The sequence below is a fragment of the Microtus ochrogaster genome, chromosome 10, assembly GCF_000317375.1.
Source record: "Microtus ochrogaster isolate Prairie Vole_2 chromosome 10, MicOch1.0, whole genome shotgun sequence".
Lineage (NCBI taxonomy): Eukaryota > Metazoa > Chordata > Mammalia > Rodentia > Cricetidae > Microtus > Microtus ochrogaster.
The window spans coordinates 75,227,309-75,239,374 of record NC_022016.1 but is presented as its reverse complement, the minus strand read 5'-3'; the positions used below and the strand labels follow the sequence as shown (position 1 = coordinate 75,239,374).

Below are 12,066 nucleotides of genomic sequence, written 5' to 3'. Positions count from 1 at the left end.
ACTGAATAAGGATGATACCAATGTGCATGTCAAACTGGATACAGAAAAACTTACACAAAGAACTAGAGGAAACTGAGAAAGTCTGGGAAAGGGAGTCTGAACTCCAGTCACCATGCAATACAACAAATGTCTAGTGTCCAAAAAAAAAAAAAAAAAAATACAAACAAGTATACAAAATTAAAGATAAAATCTTTGTTTCTGCTCCAGTAGAATACTGGAGAAATACAGTCTGTGTAACAGGTTTTCCAAATGGTGGGTTCCCACGTATCCTCATGGCCTAGTACTACACTGAGCGACTCTGCTGTGTGGGGAATCTTTGGTTCCAGGAGACTCAGCAGGCCATGAAGCTGTCTTCATTCCAAAGAGTTGTCTGGAAGCAGATATGGGCCATGGGGATAAGCCAGGACCAGCGAGAGGTGCTTCAGGGATCACAGAGGCTGATTCCACATGAGGAAGAACTTCCAGGTTGACTCTGACAGGAAGTGCTCTATCATATCACAGCAAATGAAGAGGCTAGCCATCAGTCAGGAATGTGGAAAGGAAGGATACTTGCCTGGAGTGAGGTCTGGGGTGAAGTGAGCTGCTAACAGATGCCTGGGTTTACTGGAGAGCCATGGAGATCAGGGTGTGTTTTAGTTTGGGGCTGCTGGGCTCACAGCATCATTCCATAGGCTTCTCTGCCCTTGGTGCCACTTGGCCTTCAAGCCTTTGATCTTGTAGGTGGACCTGCCTATTTCCCAAGAGCTGCCTTTATAAGCTGCGTGCTCCTGTGTATTTTGCAAACCGGCTCAGGTGCAGAGAAGGCATGAGAAAGCAGAGACCCCCAGAGTCCGTGCGTATTTGTGGAGGGAGTATTGCACACACTACCTTCGCACACCAGTGGGGCTTTATTGGTGGGACTCAGAACCGTGACAAACCCCAGCATGCAGACTGAGGGCTGGTACAGGTGCTAGGAGATTGCGATGAGAAGCCTCCGTGGGATTTGCTGCTCAGGGCCCTTTTCTCCTCTCAGTTCTTCCGGGCAAGTTTGTAGGAACATAATTCAGCACTTCACAAACTGATGGGTGACCTCGAAGATCCCCACAGACTCCTGAGCCTTCTCGTCATAGTCTGTCCAGTCCTGTGAAATAAGGCAGCATTAGCCTCTCAAGGCAGAACGGACAGTGTGGACAGTGAAGACCCACGGTTCCAAAGCTCAATGCAGGCTCTGACTCAGCAGGTCACGACCACAGGAAACCCTTGACAGAACAGACAACTCAGGCCTGAACTCCATCTCCCAGTCCTATACCAGGCAAGTTTTCATGTTACTTCCTCAAACCTAAGTTCAGCCCTTGATTTATTTATTTATTTTTTCAAGACAAGTTTTCTTGTGATCTGTGGCTGTCCTGGAATTTGCTTTGTAGACCAGGCTGGCCTCAAACTCCTCTGTAGACCAGGATGGCCTCAACTCAGAGATCCACCTGCCTCTGCCTCCCGAGTGCCTGGATTAAAGGTTTGTGTTACCATCACCAGGGTTTTGAGTTCTGCCCTTTATTTAAAAAGGGAGAAAAGAGACTTGAGAGTGAATGTTGAAAGAATGAAATGGAACATGGAAACATGGTTAGCACAGAAACCAGCAGTTACAAGGAGCCATGCTAATAGAACTGGTGTCCTTCCTTCACAGCTGGGACAAAGACTTGTCTATCTGCAGGGCTGAAACAATACTATAGGTGATCACCACAAGTGCTTCAACTACTGCTCCCAGGGAGATGGGTTAGCCTCCTATGAGCATCTGTCCCAGGTTTTCACCAACAGGTAAAGTAAATACCTCTGTTTATGTGTTTAAGAGCAGCGTATTCAGCACTCGGGAGGCAGAGGCAGGTGGATCTCTGTGAGTTCGAGACCAGCCTGGTCTACAGAGCTAGTTCCAGGACAGGCTCCAAAGCCACAGAGAAACCCTGTCTCGAAAAAACAAAACAAAACAAAACAAAACAAAACAAAACAAAACAAAAAAAGAGCAGTGTATTTCCTACGTAGCTCACGGCCACCAGCACTGTAACTCAAGCCTGAATGAAGCTTATCTACTGTGCACGTCCCATGTCAAGCACGTTCAGCCTTCTCGCATGTACACACATGGGACTGCACTCCAGCACTGTACGTAGAGCCATTTAAATAGCAGATTCACTAACAAGAAGCACCCAAATTCAGAGATAGCTCTCCACTGAGAATCCCCATTTACCAAAAAAATAATTCCTACCAGGTACCATATAGCACCTTGCCAGATCCCCAAGTCTCACCTTCTCTTGCAGATTGATGTCACTGAAGACTGTCCCTGACTCCACACCTTCAGCAGCAAACCCGGCCTGCAAGGGACAGGAAAAGAGAGTGAGGCTGGGGAAAGACAGCGCCTGTGAAGACTAGCCCAGGGCTGGGCTTGCTAGCCAAAGCCTTCACGATGAAAGCAACTGCAGCATAAGCAGCGGCTCCTGACAAACCCGAGCTTCCAGTGACTCGCACTCCACGGTGTATCTAAGTTACAGCCCTGGCCTAGAAGACTGCCTTGGCTTCCTTCTGTTGCTGCAATATCATCATGATCCAAAGGCAGCTTGGGGAGGAAGGGTTTACTGCTGTAGCCCATGGCCCAGGGAAGCCAAGGCAGGACCCTGGAGACAGGAACCAGCAGAGGCCATCTAGGAAGACTGCTTCTAGCCCGCTTGCCTACTTTCCTTTCTCTTCTCTTTTCCCCCCTTTCTCCTTCCTTTCCCTTCATTACTTCTTGAGACAGGTCTCACTATGGAGCTCTGGTTGACCAGGAACTTACTATGAAAACCAGGCTGGTTTTGAGCATACAAAGATCCATCTGCCTCTGCCCTGCAAGTGCTGGGACTAAAGGCGTGTGGCCATGTCTAGCCTCAGCTATCTTCCTTATATATCCCGGGCTCACCTCAATAGGCAATCAGGACAGTTCTTCAGTTGAGGCTCCCTATTCTGGTGATTCTGGTTTGTGTTAACAAAAACTAGCCCAGAACAAAGGCAGGAGTGGGGTAAATTCTCCATCACCTCTGTCTGTTAAAGGACCTGGGTACACACTCCACTCTTCTCTGACTGAACCTTAGTTTTTAGTTTATGTTTTGTTTTGATTTTTCTGAGATAGGGTCTTCTCTACACAGCTCTGGCTGTCCTAGGACTCCCTATGTAGACCAGGTTGTAAGAGTCAGACAGACCTGGGTTCAGTTTACAGCCTTCTGCTTACTAACTACAGGACCCTGGCAAACCGCACTGTGGTAGTTTGAATGTATTTGGCCCCCATAAACTCATAGGGAATGGCACTATTAGGAGGTGTGGTTTTGTTGGGATAAGTATGGCCTTGCTAGAGGAAGAGTGTCACTGTGGGGACAGACTTTGAGGTTTCTTATGCTTAGGATACCATGCAGTGTCCTCTGCCTGCAAAATGTAGGTCTCTCAGCTCCTCTACCACATCGCCTGCAGGTCGCCGTGCTCCCCGCCATGATGATAATGGACTAAAGCTCTGAAACCCTAAATCAGCCCCAATGAAATGTTATCCTTTATAAGAGCTGCTGTGGTCATAGTGTCTCTTCCCAGCAATAAAACCCTAACTAAGACATGCGCAGTCTCTGACATTCCCTTGTATGAAATTAGGATGAATCACTCCCTAGGGTTACAGTAAGGATGAAATGAAGTAACATGTAAAGGAAACAGGCATGGAGCACAGCATACAGCAGGCATTTAATAAGGACAATTACTATTCATAGAATTCCTGGCTTGTGTTATAGCTCAGTGCTAACACTGAAGGGAAGAGCAAGATGGAGAATTCCTATTTCACAGTTTCTGTAAGAAGCAAAGTTGTTACTACATTCCCTCCCCCGAGAGTCCTCTTAAAAATACAAACCTGGGGCTGGAAGTCAATTGGTTCAAGGCCACGACACTCAAACTCTACTATTGTCTTGAACTTCTCATTATCTTCAGCCTAGAAAGGAAGCATATTGGGGAGGCAGGCCCAATAGGTCCCCAGGAGACCCATGCCCTCTGTCCTTTCTGCTATGTGGATCCTTACTGGACCCATGAGCCCAGAACAGGACCCAGAACAACTTAGCCCTTTTTAAAAGAAGCCTGACTTGGACATCGCTCTCAGGAGGACCTTCTGTAGGCATAGTTTCTGTAGAAGAATAAGGGTCCCTGGGTCGGCCTTCCTGCATGTCCTACAGAGCTGAGGAAAACCTACATGTTCATTGTGAGATCTGAATCACATAGGAAGAGCTGATCACAGTTCCATGAATGGTAAATGATCAGCACCCAGAAGCCAGTAAGAATGTCATGTTCCAAAGGCTCCAGACCATCCGTATGGTCCGAGTAGGCATACCATGGCCTTTTGCTAACCATCTACTATGCCATGAAGACAAGGGCTGGGCGACTGAAGAGGGTGCCTCTTAGGAGGTGGGTGGCCAGAAACCCATGCCTACTTCACCCATGGGCTCAGTGACTACCCAGGACCATGCCCAAATCTTCAATCCACTGTACTTCAGGAAAACACTGCAATACCACGCAGTGTATGGTGGGCAAAAGATGGACCGAGCCAACGAACTAAGTACATTAAAGAGCATGCTCCCTGCAAGAAGGCATGGTGGCAAGTGCCTGTCATCTCAGCATTCAGGAGGCTGAAACAGGAGTAGGCTGAGGTTGAGCCAAGCCTGAACTACCTAGTGAGACCTAGTCTCAACAACAACATCAAAAGTGTTAAGTACATGGGACAATGTCCAGTGGTTTGGCCACTCTGATGCAGCTATTCTTGAACCCACTCCTCCTAATCACCAGTTTAGATTTAATTTGACCACCCCAGTCACTACAGCAGGGAACTTACGTTGTAAGACTTGATGGTGCTGCTCAAAATTTCTGAAATACAAAAAGGAAAAGTTGACTTGAATCCATACCCACGCTCCACTCAAGGAAAAAGAGCGAGCTGCCCAGGTTTTAGCACTTCAGCCCTGTGTCTACCCTGGACAACATAAGTCTGCTTCCAGTCAGCCTGGAAGAATCTGGCCATCATCGCCTGACCTACCAATGGAGTTTTCCCGTGCACACAGTTTGCACTTCTGGACCATGGAGGCACTGCCACGGCCACCTTTCAACGCCACACTGTCCTAACAAGAAACAAACATAACCTCTAGTTACGTACCAGCTAGATGCAACGGTCCCAGAGATCGCATCCCTGTTATCTAGTGGAAGAGACCAAGACCCACAGAAGCAAGTCACTTGCTGACAGATGACAAAGAGGGGTAGCTCAGTGGTAGAGCGTGTTTAGGATGTGCAGAGCCCTGGAGTCAATCCCTCAGCACACCTGGGGTGGGGTGGGGCAGCACCCTAAGGAGTCTTTTTGTGATTGAGAAAAAAAGGTCCCCCTTGATTTTGAACTTTGCCTCAAATCCCAAAGATGCCTGTTGTTCCCAGTGCTGACCACAACAGTGCTTGCTCTCGGAAGTCACCAAACCAACCCAACCAACCAACCCCAACTCTGCCCAGGAGTATGCGCGGTAGGGACTATTACCATCAGTCGGATGTACTGCCACTTCTCTGAAATCTCACCGCAGTTACCACATTTCATCTTGGGACAGAAAAAGAATGTTAGTTGAGCAGTTGGTGTAGTTACAAAGACACCTCAGGAAGGGTGAGTACAGTATAGTGTGAAGCAGGCTCATAACCTACCACAGCCTTCTATCTATTTGTTTTAGATAGGCTCTCGCTATGTAGCCCAAACTGGTTTTGACCCTGAGATCTTCCTGCCTCTGCTTTTGGAGTACTGGGATTCTGAGTGAGTGCCACTATGTCTAATGTAGCCTATTTTCTAGGCGAGTCTTAGCGCATCCTACAACCAACCCCAAGGAGGACACGAGCAGACTTATCTCCAGTCAAGGAACAAGTTGTTTCTGATGCCTTCATCCCTAACCTCTTCTAAAATACCTATCATTTGGCTGGGAAATCCAAGTCACAGAGCCCTGAGCAACTGTGCCTAGCTAGGAGCTTTGCATTTAGGGTCCTAAGAGTGCTGGGGTTAAGCTTTCAGCATTTTGTTTTTTCTTTTTTGTCTCCTTTCTTATTTTATTATCCCTTCAAGTAAAAGAAGTTCATTTTCCAACTGAGCCCTGGAACTCATGCTCTAAAACATTTGGAAACAGGAGCTGTGGATACAGAGGTCGAGCACTTGTCTAGTACCGAGGGGATTAAATGGTAATAAAAGGATCCGTAATGACTTCCTGAAAGGCAAGGCTTTGGATAGATATGTGAGTCGCTGGGATAGGCTAGGAAAATAAAGCAGAATCTGGAACGTGAAAAGCCTCACAGTTTGGACCTCTATAGAGCACACCGACAGGGCGCCTAGTACTGTGTGAGACAAAGGATGGTCAACTTTCACAATAAGATGAGCCAGAAAATAAAACAAGGTGAGTTTTATTCACCTTATTAAGTAATCACAAGATCCCCTCAAATAACATTTTGTTCAGTGTCTGTTTACACATCAAGAGCTGGGGAGACTATACAGTGGAAGAATGCTAACGTACGGCCCTAGATTCGGATATAAGCCCAGGACTGCAGAGGGGGAAAAAGACCAAGCCCCACCGTGGGAGGAGGTCGCCCATCTGTAATCTCAGCACATGGAAGGGAAAGGCAAAATCAGTTATCTTCTGCTACATAAAGAGCAGACTAGATTATATGAGACTGATATAATTAATAAAAATAAAATATAAAATACCAGCCTGAAAAACCCACTTATATGCCTGATTAACGACCCAGCACAAGAGAAACGCTCCCAGTTCTACACTGAGATCACGGCTTGGCCTGAGCCCTAAGACGCCCACTGCCTCCCGATGCTCCTCCCTTTCCCAGAAGGGATCCGCCTTCCGCCTCACCTTCAGATACCACCGGAAGTCCTCACCCACTGGCCGAAGGTTGGTGACGTTCTCCAGCGTGGCTTTGAGCTGCAGCGCGATTTTCTGAGGAGAGGGCGGGCCAGGCTGAATGCACAGCCGCGCGTGCGCAGCCGCGTGCCCCGCCCCACCCCGCCCCTCCCAGCTCAAGCCCGAGGGCTTCAACGCGAGTTCACTCCTTTCACCCCATCCTGGTAGAGCTCGCGACTGTCGGGTCCTCGCCGCCTTCACCCCACCTCTGACTCGGCTACCGGACGCTCCGGTGGCGAGTCCCCTCCCCTTACCCCCATTGCTGTCTGGTCCACGTTATGCCGCTGCGACCTCTGCTTTCCGGCCCGTCGTAAAAGGCTGGCACCGCCGCGCAGCCTCAGTGCGGTGGGCGGGAATCGGGGCGTTGGTGAGCCGTGTAATCCGCCGGGGAGAGCTTTTCTCGGTGGGTGCGCTCTAACCCGTGGAATCGCTAATGCCAGAGATAGTTCCTGCTTCTCAATTTGTGCCACCACCAAGCAGGCAGGGCATTCTGGCTCGAAACCTCTGCTAGACCGCTCTAGCCCCTCGGTTTTCTTTCCGCTTTACTACCCTGTGGTCCTGAGTCGTCTTAGGTTGCAGCCTCGTGGACTTGGCGTAGTGGCCCTCCGCTAAACAGCTCACTCGGTCTACATGCCGGGTCTGATGCTGCGATCTTTCCCACAGGGCTACACTGTGTCCACGTCCTCGTGGTCAGTGTCCGAAAACACCTGGTTCACCCTTACGCTCTTATTCTATCGTATCTTTTACCGACACTGCAGGAGCCCGTTGGCATCAACATTCGAAAAGTCATCCACTTGAAACTTTTATAACCTCGTCTTTGTTTTAGTTTTATGTGTTTGCGTGTTTTGCCGTTTTGTACATGTGTGCACCACATATGCATGCGGCTCCCGCCGAGACCAGAAGAGGGCACCGGATCCCCCAGTAACGGTTGACTGTGAGCCACCATATGGATGCTAGGAACTGGATTGGGGTACTCTGCAACAAGTACTCTAAATCGTCGAGCCATCTCCCCACTTGTGTCATTAAAAAAAAGGTCTTTTTCATCTCAATAGTCTGGCATCCTGCCTTGTTAGATACAGATGATATCCCTAACTTGAAGCAGCAGAGTGAATCATGGAGTCCAAGAACGCTTTTGGGACATTGTCTAAGGTGGGGATGTCTCTAAGGATGGATGTGTATTTAGGTCCATCATGTCTCTCAGACACATGAAACCTATCATGGCCCTTCTCTCCTGATGCAATCTACCCAGCTACTTACCTAAAGTCATGAAATTTATGTAACAGCAAGAGAAAACTATCAATCCACATGCTGAAGTTTTCCTTCACATTGAAATACAGAATCTGTTAAAAAAAGAAAAAAAAAGAAAGAAAAAGAAAGAAAGAAAAGAAAGCCTCACCACAATGCAGTTTTATGCCCAAGAAGCTAACACTACCCGGCTGTGAAATGTAGCCTAGTGGTGGAACACTTGCTTAGTATGTATAAAACCCAGTCTTACACGTACTATATGTAAACCCAACAGCCAATATTTAAATAATTTCTTTAGTGGTGTCAACTTTAGTTTTTTATCATGACCCAGTTAGGGTCAAACATTGTATTATTTTGTCTGCTTTAGTGGAGATAAAATCCAAGACCTCATGAATGGTAGGCAGGCGCCTTTCTAGTTGATTTGTCTTGTAAATATCTAGGTTCCTTTTCCCTTGGAAACTGGGTGTGATGGCACCAGCCTGCAACCCCAGTACTTGGGAGACTGATCCCAAGTTCTAAGCTATCCTGGGCAGCAAAACGAAGGGAGGCTTTCTGTTAAAACAAACTTGTCCTGGAATCTCCTTTCAATATTGCTGAGATTCCCAACTCTTGTTGTATTAAAAAAAATATTTAGTATATGTGTGTACACCAGCATGCGCCCATGCCACAGCACAGGTGTAAAAATTTAGTCATTTCTTGCCTTCCACCTTGTTGAGGCAGAGTCCCTGTTTCTGCTGCTGGGTGCTTGCTTAGTCCAGGCTAGCCGGCCCATGCGGGTCTCAGGGATGGAGATGGTGGATGTCATGTCAGGCTTATGTAAAGCTAAAGCTTTACTGCCAGAACCATCTCCCTGGCCTCATTGAATGTTTGTATTTTACATGAGAAATAATTCACACATTAGGTGTTTAGAAAAATAACAAAAAGTAGATGTTATCACATTTATTAAAGACCATCATTTATTGTTTATAAAAATTGCCCCAATATACAGAAAAAATTCCTAATTACGGTAACTAAAAATTCCCACCCCCTCATGTCCACAATATCCAATCTAGATTGGTTTAATCTTGAAATGTAATCCAATAAGGCTGAAGACTAAACACTTCAGGTCCTGGACAAGATAATAAAACACTCGTAAGCCTTCCGGATCCCTAAAATACAAAAGAAAATAAAGATGTTTAAGAAGCAGAGGAAAATTGGCAAATAACATAACCCTGATTACCACAAAAATGTCCCTTATGAAGGTATTTACAGTAGTGAACCCCGAGGAAGCACATGTCCACTAAGAAGGAAAGGGTCACTTATTAAAATGGAGTAAGTGTGCTGTTTTTACTGTGAAAAACATAAAACCAAGGGGGAAACATGATTTCTAAAACAGATTCTGTCTTATGCCTTTTAAAAAAAGTTGGAAATCTAGGTCAGTGGTGGAGCAAGGCTCTAACCACGTTCAATTCCCAGTACCGCAAACAAACAGCCACCCCCTCCTGATTCTTTGTAACAAATAGATCCCATTCCATGTTATAATTCACACCACTGGCAACATGAATCTTAAAATTTAGACACGAGATTTCAAATTTCAAGGAGACTAAGACAGGGTAGACTGAATCAACACTGAGAATGTGTTCAGTCAGTGACCAACATTTGTTTGGCCTTAATTTTCTCTTCGGTTGCTACTATGCTTTCCTCAGTGTCACGGAGAAGCAGTAACTGAATGAACCACCACAAGTAAAAGAAGCAGCCTTTGAAAACACAATTGGCCTGAATCCATAAGCTATGCATTTTTAGGTTCAGCCATGAATGAAGACAGTCAGGTTCATGAAGTTCCCAACTATCATATACATGTTCAGATGGTTTTCATTGCTGTTATTTCCTAAATCATGTAACAGATATTCACACAGAATTTGGTTTTATAAAGATGATTTAAAGTATATGAGAAGTACACAGGCTCTGTGAAAATATGACACTATTTTAACTAAGAAAATTGAGCATTCAAGATTCTGGTACCAAAATTCCTGGAACCAACCCTCCACGATACTGAAAGACAAGTGTAACCTGAGCCCTATGAATGAGGAGGACCATGCTGACTTCTGTCTTGTGTCTGCACCACATCTTTCTATGCTGGCCCCATTTGACTGACATTTTCTGTCCTTCCTTCCTTCCTTTCTGTTTTTTGTTTTTTAAGACAGGGTTTCTCTGTAGCTTTGGAGCCTGTCCTGGAACTAGCTCTTGTAGACCAAGCTGGTCTTGAACTCAGAGAGATTCACCTGCCTCTGCCTCCCAAGTGCTGAGATTTTAAGGCATGTGCCACCACCCCCCAGGTGACATTTTCTTTTTACTCTCTAACAACAGACACTACTGGATATAAATATCATATATACTTACTTAGACTGATTGACATCAATAAGGGAACCAATTTTTGATGTTGTAAAAGAAATGTGTTCGTCGCCAATGACAATTTCAAGCTCCTAGAAACATTAAAAAACAAAACAAAACAAATCAAAAACAAAGACAGCACTGGGTCATTAATCAAGCACACAGGACAAGGCTCGTTCAAACTCTGATATTCATGCTTGTATCCACCAAGCCACCTCTTCAGCCCTTTTCTTCTTTTAAAATAATATTTACTTATTGGTGTGTGTGTGATGTATGCATGTAGGCACAAATCTCAGGGTACATTCTAGAGGTCAGAGGACAGCTTATAGGAGTTTCTCCTCACACCTTTATGTGGGTTATGGAGAATGAACTCACGCTGCCAAGTGTGGCAACAAGAGCCTTTACCCACTGGTCCATCTTGATACTCCCTGCTTTATTAAAAGAAGCACAAGTTATACCTGTATCCCACTCTATACTTTGGCATCCCCTAAAACTGGTGTGTATTCCTGCCACTTGCTTTTCCAGATTTAGCAGCATACTTTTAAAATAAATGGCCATACCTGGTAATATATATATTTCATTCCATGTTTTTTCTAGGATTTATCCATGTTGATCTTCTCAACAATTTAAATGCACGAAATGTGCTGTTTCCTTACTGAAGCAGACTTAAGTTCCCAACTTTTGTTACTAGACACGATGTGGCAAGAACGTTCTAGGATTTGGGGCTGAGGTCACAGTAAATATCTGTGCTAGTCCTGGAGTTGGATCCTCAGCTCCACCAAAACTAAGTATTTTCCGTTCTGCCAGCGCCTATCCAAATGGTTTCCTAATCTGGCCACACTGGTACTTTTTTTCCTGCCATAGGTGTATGAATTCTTTCTATACTTTTGAAGACCTGGGTGAACCTTTAGAAAATGTGATGTCCTAATTTTTGCAGGTTACAAATGCACCTGTAAATCTGTTCAATATTTGAGTTCAATGTTTGTTCAATGTTTGAGTCTATAGACTGTCTATTTATATCCATTGTAACATTTTGCCCCCCACATCGGGTTATTTTTTTATTGTCTTATAGTTCTTTATATATTCTGTAGAGACACTCCTTGTTAGATATATTTTCCAAGAATCTTCATCCAGTCTGTGGCTCTTTTCAACTTTATTTAGATGTCTTTGTTTTTTGAGATGGGTCTCACTATGTAACTTTGGCTGGTCTAGAACTCACAGAGGCCTGCCAGCCTGTTTCCGATGTGCTGAGACTAGAGGCATGTGCCAACATGTTCAGCACAATTTACATTGTCAAAGAACCCCCTGGCTGTAGGGGAGAAACACAGAAACCAGAAGAATGGAGTAGAGTAGTAGCAGTCGAGGTAGAATTATCTTTTATTTTTTAGTTATTAAAAAAGTAACAGCGCGCCGGGCGGTGGTGGCGCACGCCTTTAATCCCAGCACTCGGGAGGCAGAGGCAGGCGGATCTCTGTGAGTTCGAGACCAGCCTGGTCTACAGAGC

General features: G+C 45.6%; 2 protein-coding genes across 2 annotated transcripts in view; both read right to left on the bottom strand.

Annotated features, from left to right (window-relative positions):
* Positions 1–872: 872 nt before the first annotated feature.
* C10H1orf123 (chromosome 10 C1orf123 homolog) lies at positions 873–7,254 on the bottom strand. The gene is made up of 8 exons (XM_005353533.1): positions 7,202–7,254; positions 6,900–6,983; positions 5,543–5,599; positions 5,057–5,138; positions 4,859–4,890; positions 3,890–3,967; positions 2,277–2,342; positions 873–1,120 (listed from the first exon to the last, which is right to left on the bottom strand). The coding sequence occupies exons 1-8, from the start codon at positions 7,205–7,207 to the stop codon at positions 1,043–1,045; spliced, it is 483 nt and encodes a 160-aa protein (XP_005353590.1). The 5' UTR covers positions 7,208–7,254; the 3' UTR covers positions 873–1,042.
* Positions 7,255–9,119: 1,865 nt separating this feature from the next.
* Magoh (mago homolog, exon junction complex subunit) overlaps positions 9,120–12,066 on the bottom strand; it is a 6,987-nt gene continuing 4,040 nt past the window's right edge. The window contains exons 4-5 of the mRNA XM_005353532.3: positions 10,572–10,654; positions 9,120–9,340 (exon numbers count right to left, since the gene is read on the bottom strand). Of these exons, the coding sequence (XP_005353589.1) occupies positions 9,241–9,340; positions 10,572–10,654 (183 nt within the window). The 3' untranslated portion in view covers positions 9,120–9,240. The remainder of the gene's footprint in view (positions 9,341–10,571; positions 10,655–12,066) is intronic.